The sequence below is a fragment of the Mus caroli genome, chromosome 10, assembly GCF_900094665.2.
Source record: "Mus caroli chromosome 10, CAROLI_EIJ_v1.1, whole genome shotgun sequence".
In the NCBI taxonomy this organism is placed as follows: Eukaryota; Metazoa; Chordata; class Mammalia; order Rodentia; family Muridae; genus Mus; species Mus caroli.
The window spans coordinates 7565213-7582222 of NC_034579.1; the positions used below are offsets into that span (position 1 = coordinate 7565213).

Below are 17010 nucleotides of genomic sequence, written 5' to 3' on the forward strand. Positions count from 1 at the left end.
CTGCCCCTGCCCCTGCCCCTGCCCCTGCCCCTGCCCCTGCCCCTGCCCCTGCCTCTGCTGGGATTAAAGACTTGTACCACGTCATCTAACTTAATTACATTTTTATAACAAGAAATATGACTCTTATCCATTTTTCTTCTTAATTTTGTTTCAGACTGTATAGTCTACTCTCTTTAAATAGAAAAAGAATGTCAGAAGACTGTAGTCATCCAACCTTAGAAAGCTAGACTATATTAGTCCTGATCTTGAAAGATACAGTATCCTCTCTGTTAGGTCCCAAGAATAGAATTACCAAAGACGTTGTCATCTTTTTGTAACAGGCATTGCATTTTATTAAACCTTGAGTACTGGTAGGTACCAGTGGATACACTCTAAAGGGAAGTCTCAGTGAAGTGTGTGAATATGACAGTTTCTTTAACACCATGATTGACACACGTTTTCTGAAGAAACTGACTGACTTTCTTTGTGCTGTGCTGCTGTTGGGAATAAGGTTCCGTGACTGCAGAGGTCTTCAGTTCTTACTTACAACACAAATGGAAGAGCTCCATAAGTTCCAGAAGCTGGTGAGAGAGGCTGTGAAGAAGCTGGAGAAGCCTCCATCCCGGGAGGTGATTGAGTCTGCAACAGTTTGCCACCTGCGGCCAGCTAGACTCCCTCTCAACTGGTAGGTGTCTGTGGAACTTAGACAGGATCCCGCATGATCTCAGAAATGGTTGTTCATAAGTTGAACCATTTTATCTTAATTCAGACAGATGTAAACATTTCTTTTTTAAACTAAAACAAACCAAGGATTGTGTGCTTGAAAACCATATCATTGTTTTCTTAAACACTCTATTTGTTAGAAAAATAAAATACAAAATGCTGGGGGCTTTTGTGTTTTTGGGTTTTTATTTTTAAAAATATGTTATTGTGGGTCATATTTATAAATATTTCTCTGATAATCTCTTTCAGCTGCGTCTTTTGTAAAGCTGATGAATTGTTCACAGAGTATGAATCAAAGCTATTTTTTAACACGTAAGTTCACTGATTATTACCCATGAGGAAAAGGGAACATTTTAAAGTCTTGAGTATGTGACTGTATTTTCTATTATGACTTTTGGTATATTTTTCCTGTATTAAATCCATTTAATAATCCTTTGGGATTTAACATGCCCATTTTTTTCTCCATAGAAGCTACACCTAAATGTTTATGAGACACAGTCTGTAATTACTGTAATTGAGAAGCAGTTGGGAGTAGTAGTAAGGTCCTAGACTTTGATGAATTTGAACTCAAATCCCTGACTACTGTCAGGAGCAAATTACCTCTTTGACCATGAAGTGAAGGTAATAACTTAATGTACAATTAAATATTAAATAAGAAAAAATATATACACATATACGTGTGTGTGTGTATATATATATATATATACACACACATATATACATACATACATACAAACAAAACCGTTTAGGGAATGCTAGTACATACTAAGTACCCAATAAAAAACTGAAGTTCTTGTTATTTTCTTCATCAGAAACGTATGCTGAGTTGGGATTGGTGTACTTGGCACGTCTGTGTCCTGATTGTGGCCTTTGCTCTGTTGCCACTGAGTCTTTTCTTTGGTTTTTAATGCCTGGTAATTGTGGTTGCTCAGGATTCTTAGAATGTAATTTGTAGAATGAGATTTAAAGGGTTTTATTTTTGTTGTTGTTACCAGGGATTGAGCTCATGAAGTACAAAAACACACACATGTAGGTTTTTTTGTTTTTTTTTTTTTTTTTTGATCTTTACGTTTGAAAGTTGGAGGAAGGATAGTAAGGCGTTCAAGGCCAGTCTCTGCTACATAGTGACTAGGAGGCTAGTCTGAACTACATGAGACCCTGCCCCAAAAATATAAAACAAAACAAAAATAGAAGTACAAGACAATTTTCAGGATTACTATTTTTTTCAAGGACCTACAAATGCTCTTACTAACGTGAAAATTACTGTAGAGTACTGAACTGGCTTTTCTGTGTTTCCTGCTGGCCTCGCTCATTTGCAGTGCTAGTTATTCACTAGCAGGCAGCAGTTAGAATTACTTGTTTCTGATATTTTTTCAGAGTCAAAGGCCAGACTGCAATCTTTGAAGAAATGATAGAAGATGAAGAAGGACTTGTAGATGATAGAGTACCTACCACTACCAGAGGTCTGTGGGCCGTAAGTGAGACGGAGCGATCTATGAAAGCAATATTATCATTTGCAAGATCACACAGGTTTGATGTTGAATATGTAGATGAAGGAAGTGTTTCAATGGATCTCTTTGAGGCATGGAAGAAGGAATATAAGGTACACTGTTTTTAAACTTCTGAAATTAAAAACCTTTTTGCATTAACTTGAAAATCTGCTTTGGAGACTGTGTGTCTTTCTCTTTATTAAATTAGTAAAAAAGTTATTAAGCTGACACTTGCAGTTAAAATGTAAAAATATTTAATTGTATATTTTATTGTAAGCTGCTTATTCTTAACAGCTGCTTTTTGAAACTAACATTTGAATTTATTTTGATTTTGCAATGGGAAATAGCAACCAAATGTCAGTATTTACTATGGGAAGCATTGTAAATATCTCAAGTTGGAAATCTGGAAAGCATTGCAATGAATATAGCATAACTTGGCCTTTAGTTTTCCTCTTAAGTGACTCCATTGCATTCTAATGTGTGAGATGTGCATCTAATATTTTTTTTATTAAATCAGTTTCATATTTGTTGTATTTTGATCTTTGCGTATGAGATGGGTATAGGAGATAGAATACCTTTACAGTGTAATGTCAAATTTGCATATTGATATTGTTGTATTTTTTTAAAAACAAAATAAAAGTTTTGTGTTGAGAAGATATCTTGTCTAAAATGCCAGTTCAAACATTTTTGAGGAATGATGCTTTTATAAAGGTGAACTCATTAGTCCATCATATTTGTTATAAAGGCAATGCACATGAACACAGTTCTTTACACCATACCATGGAGGAAGACAGTGTTCTGTACAGTGCCCTGCCTTTCCTGTAGTTTTCTCTAGCCTGTGCTTGCCGTGTACTCTGGGCTTAGGTGAGTGCTTATCATGCCTCTCTCCATCTTTGTGCATCTTTCCTTTATACCTTTGCACAAGAAATGGGAAACCAATGAGGTACTACTAGATGTATCAACTAGGATCTGCTTTAAAATGTGATAGTGAAGACAGCTTATCAAAATACATATATAGTGATTGGTAACATTTTTATAAGTTTCAAAACTCTTGTGTAACGTATGGCATTTTTCCAGTGAAAAGTGGGATTAAAAGTAATTGCCTGCTTGACTTTGAAGGAGAAAGAATAAGGAAAGAATGATAATATTACAGCTTTCTAAGGAATTTGTCTTATTAAGTCTCTTAAATTGGATAGTCTATGGTCAATTATTTCAAAAATCTATTTGCAAATTATTTTGAATATCTCTTGAATTGGGTAGTTTATTCAGTTATTTCAGAAATCTCACATTTGCAAATTATTTTGAATATGTGAATATAATATAAAAATGTTTTAAGCCAAAAACAAAGTGGTAATCACATAAATCTAGTATTGGTTTATGTAGATTTTGTCTCCCATGAAATGCTTAGGTGTTCTGTTCCTGAGAACTGCAGCAGCATACAAGGTCGTTTTCTCATACATCCTCACTCTAACGTAGCCTGAAGAATTGCTTTCCCTTGAAGGTTAATGAAAACATGTAGGCCTCCTTGAAGCCCTTTGCTCAAAGTACATCTTAGTGATTTTGGACAGTTTTAATCTTGTTTCTTGCTACTGTCTTCATGTTTCCCCATCAGTTACTTCATGAATACTGGATGACTCTGAGAAATCGTGTATCTGCTGTTGATGAACTTGCAATGGCTACAGAGCGACTAAGAGTGCGCCATCCCAAAGAGCCAAAGCCAAACCCACCCGTCCATCACATCATTGAACCACACGAGGTAGTTGAGAATCGATCACAAGAAAAGCCCCAGCAAAAATCCAAAATATATAAAAGACATAAAGCCAAAGCAGCGATGTCTTCTAGTAATAGTTACTGTCATAAAAGTGGGCAATTTCATACATATACATGCTTAGTGTGTCCACTATTTGGGTACATTTTGTTTGCATATTCTTCTATTTTTGAATACTTTCTATGCATCGAATCAAATAGATATCCTTAGTCACTTTTAGAAGGATTTTATAGCCTCAGTTTTACCAGAATTTGAAAAAAACATGTTTCTTAAAAGTAACTAATAACTTTGATTTTTGCACGTTTTTCCGTCTTGCTAATAGGTATTTAGAATGTGTACTCTAATAATCTCCATTTGTGTCAGGATTCAGTCAGAATTCTACCAGTCTTTCCTGTAACAAAAATATTGCCTGTATAATTTATTTTTAACCTTTATGGATATTTAATACTTAAACCGATTTCTTTTTGTAAAGCATTTAGACTATGGTTTAAGATAATTTTTATGTTATATACTACCTTAACTATGAATTGGTAGAGATGTTTTTCTTTTTTTGTTGTATGTGTGTGTTTGTTTGTTTGTTTGTTTGTTTGTTTGTTTCGAGACAGGGTTTCTCTGTGTAGCCCTGGCTGTCCTGTAACCTGTCCTGTAGGCCAGGCTGGCCTCGAAATCAGAAATCCGCCTGCCTCTCCCTCCCAAGTTCTGGGATTAAAGGCTTGCGCCACCACTGCCTGGCGATGTTTTTCTTCAAACGTACGTTTTGGACTAAGTTTATAGCACAACAAACATAAGAAGTAATAAGAAGGAAATCCCCTTCCATTTAATTCTCTTTCTGTCTGATGTATTGCAGAAGAGGAAGAACAATCAGGGGTAGTGTCTCTATATGATAAACCACTCACACCAAGCAGTGTGTTGTGTCATTGTCTTCATCCCACACATGTATTAGGGAAAAGTGGCACAGAAATAGAATTCAGAGTGATTTTTATCCTATTTCCTATATGTATCATGAGGCTTCTTTTTAAAAGAACTTTATGGAAATCTGACTTCAGCTTAAAACTAAAGTCCTTTCAAACTATATTTTCAGTATTAATCTTGTAAAATTAAGTTTTAATGTATAAATGGTATTTCATAGGACGGGACATGAATTTGATTATTCAGAAAAATCATGCATGTTTAATATAGTTGAACCATCTTTTTGAGAGGGAATAAAGGGTTGGTTTGTTTCTAGGTTGAACAGAATCGTATAAAACTGGTGAATGATAAAGCTGTTGCTACATCACAGCTTCAGAAGAAACTTGGACAGCTTCTTTACCTAACAAATTTGGAGAAGGTATAGCTTTTAAGATTATGTTTTCCCTATACTATATGTCAAGAAACACTTTAGGGATAATTTCCACTTACAATTTCAGTCCTGCAATGAATAGTACAGGCTGTTTGTTTGTGTTAGATGAATCAAGACTACTACTGCCTACAATAATTATGCAGACCCTCTGCTAAACCCTCAGTTCAGCCTCTGCCCCTTCCTGACTAGATAGATACCCTACCAACCGCCATGATCATGAATCGATGTATCTCCAGACCTCAGCTCAGCCCAGCCCAGCCCAGCCCAGCCAGGAAAGTACCTGGATGACCTGCAAATTATGAAGAATATATGATTAATTATTTTTAAGCACTATGTTGTAGGTGATTTGTTTCATGTGATCTGAAACAGATTAATACTAAGATGAAATAATTTATTAAACTCTTAAATGACTGTATAAGCAAATTTCTAGATCTTTAGAGGTACTGAATTTAAGTTCTGGTTTTTTATCACTACTTAGAAGTTAAAGGGTTTTTTTGGTTTTGGTTTTTTTTAGTGTTAGAATATTTAGTTAGTGAAATTAGAAAGAAAATCTCTAGTTTTCTTCAGTTTTAAAGCCTGTCTACCTTGCTGACTGTCTGAAACTCTTTAAAATTTTATGAGAATTTTAAGGAGGTGTTTGAAAAATCTATTATAGTTTGATACAGTTCTAGACCCAGAGCTTTCAAATCAATCATATCTGCTTCCCAGTTATTTGTTTAGTTAGATTAAACCAGGGATGCTGAGTGGCAACACTGTTAAAACAGAATTGTGCCAAATCGCAGCCTTTCCCATGCCTTTCTTGTGCTAAGTAGCAGCCTTTCCCATGCCTATTCTTGTGCTAAGTAGCAGCCTTTCCCACGCCTGTTCTTGGGCTACATATGCATGAGTGTACACTTGTACTATAATAGCTAGGAAGCTGTTTGTTTCTAAGCTCTAAATTTAAAGTGTTTTTTAAGTTCTTTTTTCCAGCAACAAAAAGAGAAAGGGTCTCATGTAGTCAGAGCTCCCGCAAGATTACCTTCAAGATTACCCCTGATTTATTTGCTTCTATCTTCCAAGCGCTAGGATTACAGTTCTGTGTCACCATAACAGTTAGTAATTTGTATGTATTTACAATAAAGTATAGTCTTGAGATAAACTTTCAAAAATTTAGTTCATATTTTGATTTTAAATTTACTTTCTATTGTAATCACAAGTATAGTAGCGTAACACTATAAGCTGTGGTTTAAAAAAAAAAATTGGTTTTCCTTTCTTTAATTGTGTGCTGAATAAATTCCAGAAATAGTAATAGTAGTATTAGGTAATATGTACAATATTAGGTGATCTCACTAGTTAGATAATTCTGATTGAAATTACAAGCATATACCCCTACAAATGAATTTCAGAGCATGCATCAAATCCTAAATATAAAATATAGCTAACATGTTTTTTGATTCTTCTTTTTTCCTATAGTCTCAAGATAAAACATCAGGAGGTATTAATCCAGAGCCTTGTCCAATCTGTGCTCGACAGCTGGGAAAACAGGTAAGGTTATAATAAAACATCACAGGACTTCATAAAAGACCTTACAATGTACACTGCTTCCACACCTAGCGAGTCTTTCTTTGTCTTATGCATGTATACAAATATATACCCTTCCTCTAACTGTGAAAGACTTTCGTTCTCATCTTAGAGGTAGGGTCAGGGCTTAGTTGACATGCTTAAGGTTACAAATACATGAACTGTCTTTTTCCTAACTAAAAACGTAACCCTAGAACAACCATATCTTTTTCATTAAAGATGCATAGTTGTAAACATTTCTAGACAAGACATTAATTTTGCCACATTAACATTTGGTAATTGAACAAAGTATAGCATACTACAAATTTACTAGTACAGAGGCACAGTGATGTAGCTCCTAACAACAGTAAAGTCTCAAATCCCATCTTTAAAGTACAGATACCACCTCCAACCAGAATTAAATGTGATTTTTCCTGTTTTGGGGATTGGAGGAAATAAGCAGTAACTTGTATGTATTGATATAAAATGCCTACAAACATGATGACACAGTTTTACTTCAATGAAAATTTTTATTCTGTCTGACTATTGATTTATTCCTGCTTTGTGTGGTAAATCAGCATAAACTATCAGAATTTGAGTTGCTTTTCAACATTTGAAAATTGGCCTATTTTAGACAATGGATTTATTTTCCCTATGGAATTAAGCGCAGAGTTAAATATATCATTTCTTTGTTCTGATTAGCAATAATTGGGAATAAAGGGACTTTTAATCCAACATTTACAGAGAAAGATATTCTCAAAAGAGACTGTAAATCTTAATAGGAACACTGCTACATTAATTATTGAGCAGCAGAATTAAAGTGTATAATAGTATATAATGTCTGATTTAAGTAAAAACAACACTATTAAGGAAGGGATTGGGCCTTAGAGTTCTTTAGTGATTTTGTGTGTGCCTAGCATGCAGTTAGCCCTGGGTCAGGGCTTTTATAAAGTTCCATGCTGTAGGGGCTCTGTGTCCTACATTTCTGCTGATACTGTTAGAGATGCTGCCATTTGTTCTCAGAATCTGTTTACTGAATGCCCTGTTATTCCTGCTGTTTAGTCATTTCTCCTCTTGTGAGAAAAGGTGGAACAGTCTTGCTCTGTACCTTATGAACTGAATTCCTGTGAAAAGAGAAAGTCCTATCCTACATTTCCACTGTCATTTGAGGTCTACAGGGAACTCAGTAGTGTTGCTCTGCGAAGCAAACTTGAGTGGGACAGGTCTAAAGATCCTGGTTTAAGCCTTTGATTACATAGATGGAACTAGGGAGCTGCAAGAAAAGTGTCCCCAACTGAAACAAAATGAACCTTCTTCATAAACTATTTGAAAGCTGCACTGTCTACCCCAATTTCTCCTGCCCCTAATCTGAAATCTTTTTAAGGAGATTCCTGGACACATTTCAGAGTTCTGTCTGTCCCTTTTAGTGCAAATACAGATGTGTCCAAATCCAGGAAAAAATAAGCTAAGAGCCTAAAACCCATTGCCACAAAGCATCAAACTTAAGACAAATGATCTCACAAAAGGGTCCACAAAAAAATTTATTGTGTCTTTCCAAACAAATCTGAAATATCATCTTATTTTCTGAATAAATGTGTTAGCAAGTGAAACTGTAAGTATGTTAATAAATTAAGTAGCAATGAGTATATTACATCCACATTGATGTTCTCAGTTCTTCATTATCTGCTGTTAAGTACCGAAGGTGTAATCAGTACTGATGTTTTCTTTAAATCTGAAATGAGAACACTAACTTCTTACAAAATAATGATAGTTGACTATTAAGGAAAATGAAGATGAAAATGTATTTCTCTTAGACTAAAAATTGTCTTACTATGAGGTACTTAGGAATTGGAGTTGTAAGTCTTCTTTGCCTGTGTATGTGTTCATGGACAGGAAGGTCTCATTGACCCATTCTCACCATGACTTGCCATGCATGGTTTTTTTCAGTGGGCAGTGCTGACCTGTGGACACTGCTTCTGTAATGAATGCACTTCGATTATAATTGAACAGTACAGTGTGGGGTCTCATCGAAGCTCCATCAAGTGTGCTATCTGCCGCCAGACCACATCACACAAAGAAGTCTCCTATGTCTTCACCTCAGAGAAGGCAAACCAAGAGGATGATATCCCTGTGAAGGTATGGTAAGTCAAGAACATACACAATTAAAGCAGTGCATGCCAAGTGAAGCATTACAGAAAGCTGGCACAGTGAGTGTAGAAACCACTGTTGAGTATATCCACAGTAGCTGGAGACTCGGCTTTATCTCCTGCTCCTTGTGGAGAGAGCTAGCTAATACAGTCAGCGCAGTCATCACTGAGAGCTAAAGAACTGCATTTCCCTGCCCTGTATGCTGATTCTCGTCACTACAGTTTCAGACTAGGAATATACCTCAGTGCTGGAATACTTGGCTAGCTTGCCCAAGATACGATGTCAACTATTTAACAGGTTGAAAAAAGGTTTTTGGTTTTTTTAATCCAAATATGTAGTTGTTAAAGTTTTTTTGTTTGTTTGTTTGTTTGTTTTGCTTTGTTTTTTAAGCTTTCTACTTATTTAGTCTAAGCCAGGAAAAAATAGATGGGTTTCTAGCATTAGCTGATTATCCCAGAGACGACACAGTGTTCTTTAAAACTGTGTACTGACATTTCAGAATACAGAGAAACTTGAATTTGTATTGACTTTTTCATGTTTTATTCAAAATAAAAATTTACTAATTCAGCGTACAAATAGGATCCACTGGACTTTCTACCCCAAATGTGTTCATTTATTAAAAAACACTAGGTGTTTTGTTCTTTATTTTTCTTACATGTGCTTTTAAATTTCTTTTCTAATCAGACTTGGTCAAAAGGTAAATTAATAGTAAATTTAATAGGCATTAGGGGCTAGCTGTATAGAGTAGGCAGCGGTAGTACTAGTGCTTAAGCAGGAAGAGGACTCATCCTCAGATTCCTTGACATTCTTATATTTTAAGAATGTGTTTTCTGAGTAGATTTGAGAGCAAGTTGAAATTACTGACAGAAGTAGGTATTTGTTAGAGTGTTCTCCCTCCTAAGAAACCAGCAGTTCAGTTTCAGTTTTAGTAAATTTAAAGTGTCAGTCACATTGCTGTTTGCAGAGTTGGAATGAATTTCCATTCATTCTTTCCATGCATATTTACTAGATGCTTCCTATGCCCAGGCAGTGCTCTAGGCCTTGCAGATATAATACACAGTCAAGATGTGGTTGCTGATCTCTCTGATGTTACAGTTTGGTGCTAGGAATGTAGAGGAGTTTGAGTTACGGCAAAAAGTAAAGACATTAAACAATGATTTTTTTTTTTATAATTATAAATATTATAAAATTAAAGCCAATCTGAGCTTTTCTGAGGAAATGACTGTTAAGAAACACAATGTCAAAAATTAGTGGATTGGCCAACATGGAAAGAAGGTAGAACTGATCTTGCCAAGAGGATGTTCCCAGACTGAAAAAGAACTCACAATATGTGATCAGACCAAGACAGACAAGCCTAACACAGAAGTGAGTGGCTGCAGAGCAGTAGGCAAAACTGAAAATAAAATGGAAGGGCAGGCAAGGCAGGCACTCAGGCTCTAAATCTTGCCAAGATCTTCCTTGCTACAATGAAGAAAATCAGTTAGCAAAAGAAAAAGAAACAAGAACAAAAGTGGAAAAAATGTAGGTGTAGTTTAGGAGGCCACACAGTTGGCTAAGGTGTATTTAGGGTGGAGACAGTGGAGTTGGAAAGAGGTGGGTATGTTCAAGGGCCACTAATATAACTGAGCATTAGCAGGTATAGCAGGGAAATACCCTGAATTCTGATGTGAAAAATCAGATAAACCAAGACTTGAAACCAGAGGCTAGTGTAGAAAGTAAGTTCTCTGTTGTTTCATTGTATTCAAGATAAAAGATTCTAAAGCATGTTTAAGCTCCAATAAAGACTAGACAGGAGTCAGTGAGACCACTCGGCAGGCAAAGGCACGTGCTGCTAGCCCAAGAACCTGAGTTCTTTTCTGAGACCTACATGGTGGAAGGAGAGGACACCCCAAGCTGTCCTCTGACCATATGCGCACTGTGGCATGTGTGTGTGCACACATGCACACACTCACAAAAATAAAAGGGTAACCTGAAGATATAGGAAAGAAAACTAAACTGTTGTATTAGACCCTTGAAAAAAATAGAGTATTAGCTTATAAAAAGTAGAGATCTCAGCCGGGCGTGGTGGCGCACGCCTTTAATCCCAGCACTCGGGAGGCAGAGGCAGGCGGATTTCTGAGTTCGAGGCCAGCCTGGTCTACAAAGTGAGTTCCAGGACAGCCAAGGCTACACAGAGAAACCCTGTCTCGAAAAACCAAAAAAAAAAAAAAAAGTAGAGATCTCATTAAATTCAAATAGTTATAGGTTGAGCTATTGAGCAAACAAACTGTAAGTGAGTGTGTATCTTTATCTGGAATGGGATAGTTTAAGTGAGGTAAAAGAAAATAATGCTAGATGAGACTCACAATGCATATGTAGCATATGATGAATGTCTCAATTTGAGGTATATAATGATTTTAAATTAGGTACCCAAGTGCTGAACAAATGAAAGATAGTGTTACTATATGATACCAAGAAAAGAGTTAGAGGGGAATTGAGTCTCGTGAGGAGAGAATGCAAATTTATTTGTGTTCGAGACCAAAGAAAGTAATGTTGATATTCAAATGCAGAACACAAAGGAAAATGATTGATGATGATGATGGTATTTTTTTTTTAAGAATTCTTTAGTTATGTCTCTGAGTACATTGTTGCTACCTTCACACACACACCAAAGATGGCATTAGATACCATTACAGATGGTTGTGAGCCACCATGCGGTTGCTGGGAATTGAACTCAGGACCTCTGGAAGAGCAGCCAGTGCTCTTAACCACTGAGCCATCTCTGCAGCCCCCAATAATGATGATCTTAAAGCACTTACTCTGCCAGTAAAACATTGAAGACTGTAAGGAGGTAAATGGGAGGATGAATACACAGTGTGAATTACAGGACAGTTTGGGAAGAAGTGAGGAGAGGATCATGATCTAAGGATAATGTCGTCTGTCTCTGAATTCCTTGGATGAATGTGTTTTAAAAACATGTGTTAAGAAGTTGCAAAGTAAAGTGTGTGATTGGAGCAGCCCAGAGGCCGGCCAGCCTTGAGACTTGGTGGTCAGTGTTCTGTTCCTAGAATTGTCCTTCCCAGTCTCTCCCATGTTCTCCACTTTGTGTTTCTCTCCCTCTTGTAAAGATGCTGTCTGTTTACTCTTCTTTTCTCTTCTTTCTGCTGGAGTTGCAGGTATGCCAACAGCCACAAGTGGTATTGATGAATAAGATGAGGCAGAGCTGCCGCCATGCCCTGTGCTGGAGGGTTAGAAGGAGGCTGGTCTAGTTGCCAGTAAACTGCGTGGCTGTGGCTCTGAGTCACTGAGCCATCAGACCCACACACCTGTTCCTGTATGGCAGCTTTCCTATACCCAGTACAGTTAGGTGTGTAGCCCTGCTGGGAAGGAGATGTCAGTATTGAAATATTACTAAATACTCTTGCTGCTATGTATCTTTCATGGATGTCTGAACACATGTATTAAACTGTCTTATTCAGAAAACTAAAAGATTAGAGACTTTAGTAAAGATAGCTTTTCCTACCATTGACTCAGACATGCTTACATTTCTTCTTTATCAAACATGATTAAATATTTTACATATTATATAAGCCAATCTCATCCTCTTCTACTTCCTCACTGTAATTCCTACCACATTTGTGTTTGTTTCTGTCTACCTTTTCTGTCACCATTCCTGTCTGCCACTTCTACCTGTTGTTACCTGTCACCTCGTTGACACTGTCACATTTATCCTCTACTGTCTGTCACTCGCTCTTTCAAACATCTACTTAATATGTTTTCAGAGGCTACTCTACTCTTCTGACTTGGTCCTTACAGCTCCTAAACCTGAAGGGTTTTTTATTGTCAAATTTTGGTACTTAATGAAAATATGACTATGTAAGTTTCTATAACCTTAAGGGTTTTTTTTTTTAATTTCACTCTTAAGTATTCATGACAAGACTTCTGTACGTAGCAGACAGTATGATGGCTTACATAGTGCTTAATCATATAACTTGAGATCATATAAAAGGTATTCAGAGAATGCAAAAATAGAAATAAATAGTCTTTGGTATTTTGTTTCTAAAGATATTTTTGGAACTTGAGATTTCACAGATTAAGGCATCCTGTGGATTAAACATAGAAATAAGATACTGATATCACTAGTATCCCTTTGGTGTATGCACTTAAATAAAAGTTGTATCATCCACAGAAACAGTGACAGTATTCCTAAGTGACCTTGGAACCTACTGGGCATGTTACAAAGTAAACAAAATTCCCCTTGCAAGTTCCAACAACTGCAAGGCATTTGGATGTGGTGAATCAGACCTCCTGGCAGAAAATAGTGCCATGTGGCTTGTTCCATGTGTCCTGTGTTTGGCAAGGTTTCAAACAAAGCACTTTTGCTGGAATAAACCCAGCCCCAATACTGAACAGGATTCTTAGTTCATAAGTTTCTATTCAATACAAAATATTATGCATAGGTAGACGTAGCAAAACAGCTCCCTCGCCAGCCATCCACCACACATGCACTATTACTTTATCATCTTACAGTGAGTACCTCATAATCAGCCAGTGTGCTTTTAGAAATAGGCTTTTCAGACTCTGTCTCAATGAGATTGGGCTCATTGCAGATAGGATATGATTCATTATCTTGGGTTTTGACAAAGCATATCTACTAATTCTAGAGAAGTCTTATGCAACTTTATAGAGAAAGCATTGTATTTATATTCTAATTCCAAGACAATCAGTACAGCAATAAGATGTATAGAATTCTGGGTATAGCATCACAGTGCATTTTCTTTCCTTCCACCTCTCCTCAAGGTATCAAAAGTTGGCTTGTTCATACTTTCTAATATGTCATTAAACATCTGGGTAGAAAAAAACTAATTATAAAATTGTGAGTTTGCTTAAAGTAATTGTACAATAACTTCAGAAATCAAATCTATACTTAATTGTATTTAAATGTGTACATCTAAATATCCCTATATGAGCTACCATATATGTTATATATCAGTGTTAACTGATAAATTGAAAATAGTACTGATTTTTTGTTTAAATGAGTATATGTAGATAAAATTCTAATTGTCAAAAGAGAAAAGGAAGTTTGTATTCATTGACCCAGTTAACAGTTGTAGTTCTGAATGATGAGTGGGTAGTTCTCTTAGTCATGCTGAAAGTTGGCCATGCTATACAACAAATTGAACACACAATAGAGACTGAAGATGTAAAGTGTAAATTACTTTTATTATCTTTTTGAAAAACATAGTCCTACTTCTGTCTTAGTTAGGGTTTTATTGCTGTGAAGAGACACCATGACCAAAGCTACTCTTATAAAGGACCACATTTAATTGGAGCTGGCTTACATTTTCAGAGGTTCAGTCTGTTATCTTCATGGCAGAAAGCATGTCAGCATCCAGGTAGAAGTGGTACTGGAGAAGAAGCTCAGAGTTCTGCATCTTGATAGGAAGGCAGCCAGCAGGAGACTTATTCTTCCTTACTGGGCCAAGATTTAACACTAGGATCCCTCAAAGCCCACCTCCACAGTGACACACTTCCCCCAACAAGGCCACACCTCCTAATAGTACCACTTTTCAAGGGCCAAGCATATTCAAGTACAACAGTCCTTTCTGGACCATTAACACTATTAGACTGTAAAGAGACATTGTTCTTGAGATTCTCTTCTGTATCCTAAGCATGGCACCTGGTGTGCGATAGGCACTTAGTAAAAATGGTTATGAAATTATCTGTGATCCAAATATGATTTTTAGATTTTTTTTACAGGTAGTAACTTACTTCTAAAATAATTCTGCAAATTGTTTTAAAAGCTGGATAATAATTTTGAGGCCTAATTATATAAATAAGATTGTGCACAGCCTGGAGAGAGTTTCCATTGTGCTTCGTAAGGTAACGCATAAGTGAGTGAAGAAGGCAGCCATTGTTCCTGGCGTGCTTCTCAAGCACCCCTGCTGTGTGAGGGCTGTCAAACCACTTCAAACCTCCACTATGCTGTGCTGTTTGAAGCAGCATGGGTTTTACCTTGGTGAATGGGTGTGAACGGAAAAGACATGACAACTTGGCTCTAAAAAGAGCTAGCCTTATTCCAAATGGGGAAGTACGGGATGAAAGTCAGAAAATACCAAAATAGGAACGGACTTTGTCCTGAACAATCACAGGAGCTTTTGCACATCCTGTGCAAGTTACAAACTTCTGAGGAAAGCTATAGAAAAATATGTTACTATCGCAGTTGGTCAAATTACTGACTAAAGAACATCCTTTTCCTTATTGGAAAGTAGAGGAAACTAAGCTGCGTGAATATGTCATCATTGAAATTATATTTCTCACAGGAAATTTTCAAAAACAGTAGCCTAGGGCCTTTAATTCTAATAGTATGCATATAAGTTTTCAAAAGTTACTCTAAGTAAGGACTACAAGAATAAAATGTTACTGTGCTGTTCCAGATGTGAATGCCCCATATCTGGTAAAGGTAAACTTCTCTTCTGTGGTACTGATTGGGCATCCATGGGCAGTATAAAGTACTGTACGCACAGTAGCCCATGGTAGGAGATAGTTTGTTGGTTCTGAGGCAGCTCACTCTGGTAAATGGACACCTAATTTTATCACTGGAGTAATGCATTTAAAGTCCTAGAATTACAGACCTCCCACTTTCTCCCCTAAAAACCCAATTTATAGTTGATAAAAAATATAGGAAAATGGTTCTTAAATGTTTAGTAGAAGTAATTAATAAAATAATGGAAAAATAAGTATCTTGAAAATGTCATAAAGTAAAAACTGATCTTTACCTCCATTCTTATTTTGCTCTATTACTGTGAACAGTTTCTGATTTTAGTTCCAGGGAGAACCTGTATGACCTTCAATACATACAATTTTTTTTCTTGAGTACTAGCAGTGGTCAGAATCTACTGGCTTTTCTTTTTAAAATATGAAGAAATTAGTATAAGTATTCTTCTCTCTCATTCCTCTTTAACATGCTTAATTTTTAAATATATGTGTACATATATATATTTTTTTTTTAAAAAAAGATTTATTTATTTATTTTATTTATGTAAGTACACTGTAGCTGTCTTCAGACACACCAGAAAAGAGCGTCAGACCCCATTACAGGTGGTTGTGAGCCACCATGTGGTTTCTGGAAATTGAACTCAGGATCTCTGGAAGAGCAGTCAGTGGTCTTCATATAGTATGCATGAGAGCCATGTTTTATTATGTAATTGTAGATATATCTATATCCAGAAAAAAGAACCGTAGTATGTGCAGTATTATAATGTAAACTCTTCATCATAGAAACAAGTAGAAAGACTGAAGCTACACATCAGAGACTATCTCCCTAGTCTGCTACCACTGAGCTCTGCCTTCAGTAGGTTTCCAGTATATTAAGTGTGTAATGGGATTCTTGTAACAGTTTTTATAGGCGTGTATAATGTATTTGATCATATTCAACCCCAATTCTCTCTTGTCCTCCTCCCATTCCTACTCATCCCCTTCACAGAATTTTCTAAGCATCTAAATCTAATTTTCTTTCTAATTATCTTGCTGCTTTCTAAGGCAACTTTACTCAGTATTTATTTATCCATGAAATCATCATTAACATTCTTCATTCTCTATTAGATGGCTTCAAGAAATTTGCCAAGAAATATGAATGATCAGTTTTAGAATTCTCAGCCTTTTATCATGAATTCATTTTGCCTTTAAGGCGATATTTCCTCTACAATAGAACTTGACTAGATGTGTTTCTGACACACTGCACTGTACATTTATTTTACATGCATAAAATATCTATTAATATGTAGTAGGTATAAAATCTCTAAAAATATGGCTTCCTTATTTATGTTAGAAGTCTAAACACAAATGTCATTTGTTCTGTTTGTGAATAGATCATGTTGGCTTTCTCTGGTGTTCTTGAGGACTTTTAACCTATAATTCTACAAGTGGAGTTAGCAGAGACATTGGAATCCCCAGGGGAGGAAATGAATAGACCATAAACTTACACACATTCTCATATTCATTCTCTCCCTCTCCCTCTCCCTCTCCCTCTCCCTCTCCCTCTC

At 36.3% G+C, this 17010-nt stretch overlaps 1 protein-coding gene across 1 annotated transcript in view; it reads left to right on the forward strand.

Annotated features, from left to right (window-relative positions):
- Shprh (SNF2 histone linker PHD RING helicase) overlaps nt 1–17010 on the forward strand; it is a 68668-nt gene that overhangs the window by 37924 nt on the left and 13734 nt on the right. The window contains exons 19-25 of the mRNA XM_021174217.2: nt 491–664; nt 952–1014; nt 2080–2305; nt 3805–3948; nt 5186–5287; nt 6752–6823; nt 8786–8974. Of these exons, the coding sequence (XP_021029876.1) occupies nt 491–664; nt 952–1014; nt 2080–2305; nt 3805–3948; nt 5186–5287; nt 6752–6823; nt 8786–8974 (970 nt within the window). The remainder of the gene's footprint in view (nt 1–490; nt 665–951; nt 1015–2079; nt 2306–3804; nt 3949–5185; nt 5288–6751; nt 6824–8785; nt 8975–17010) is intronic.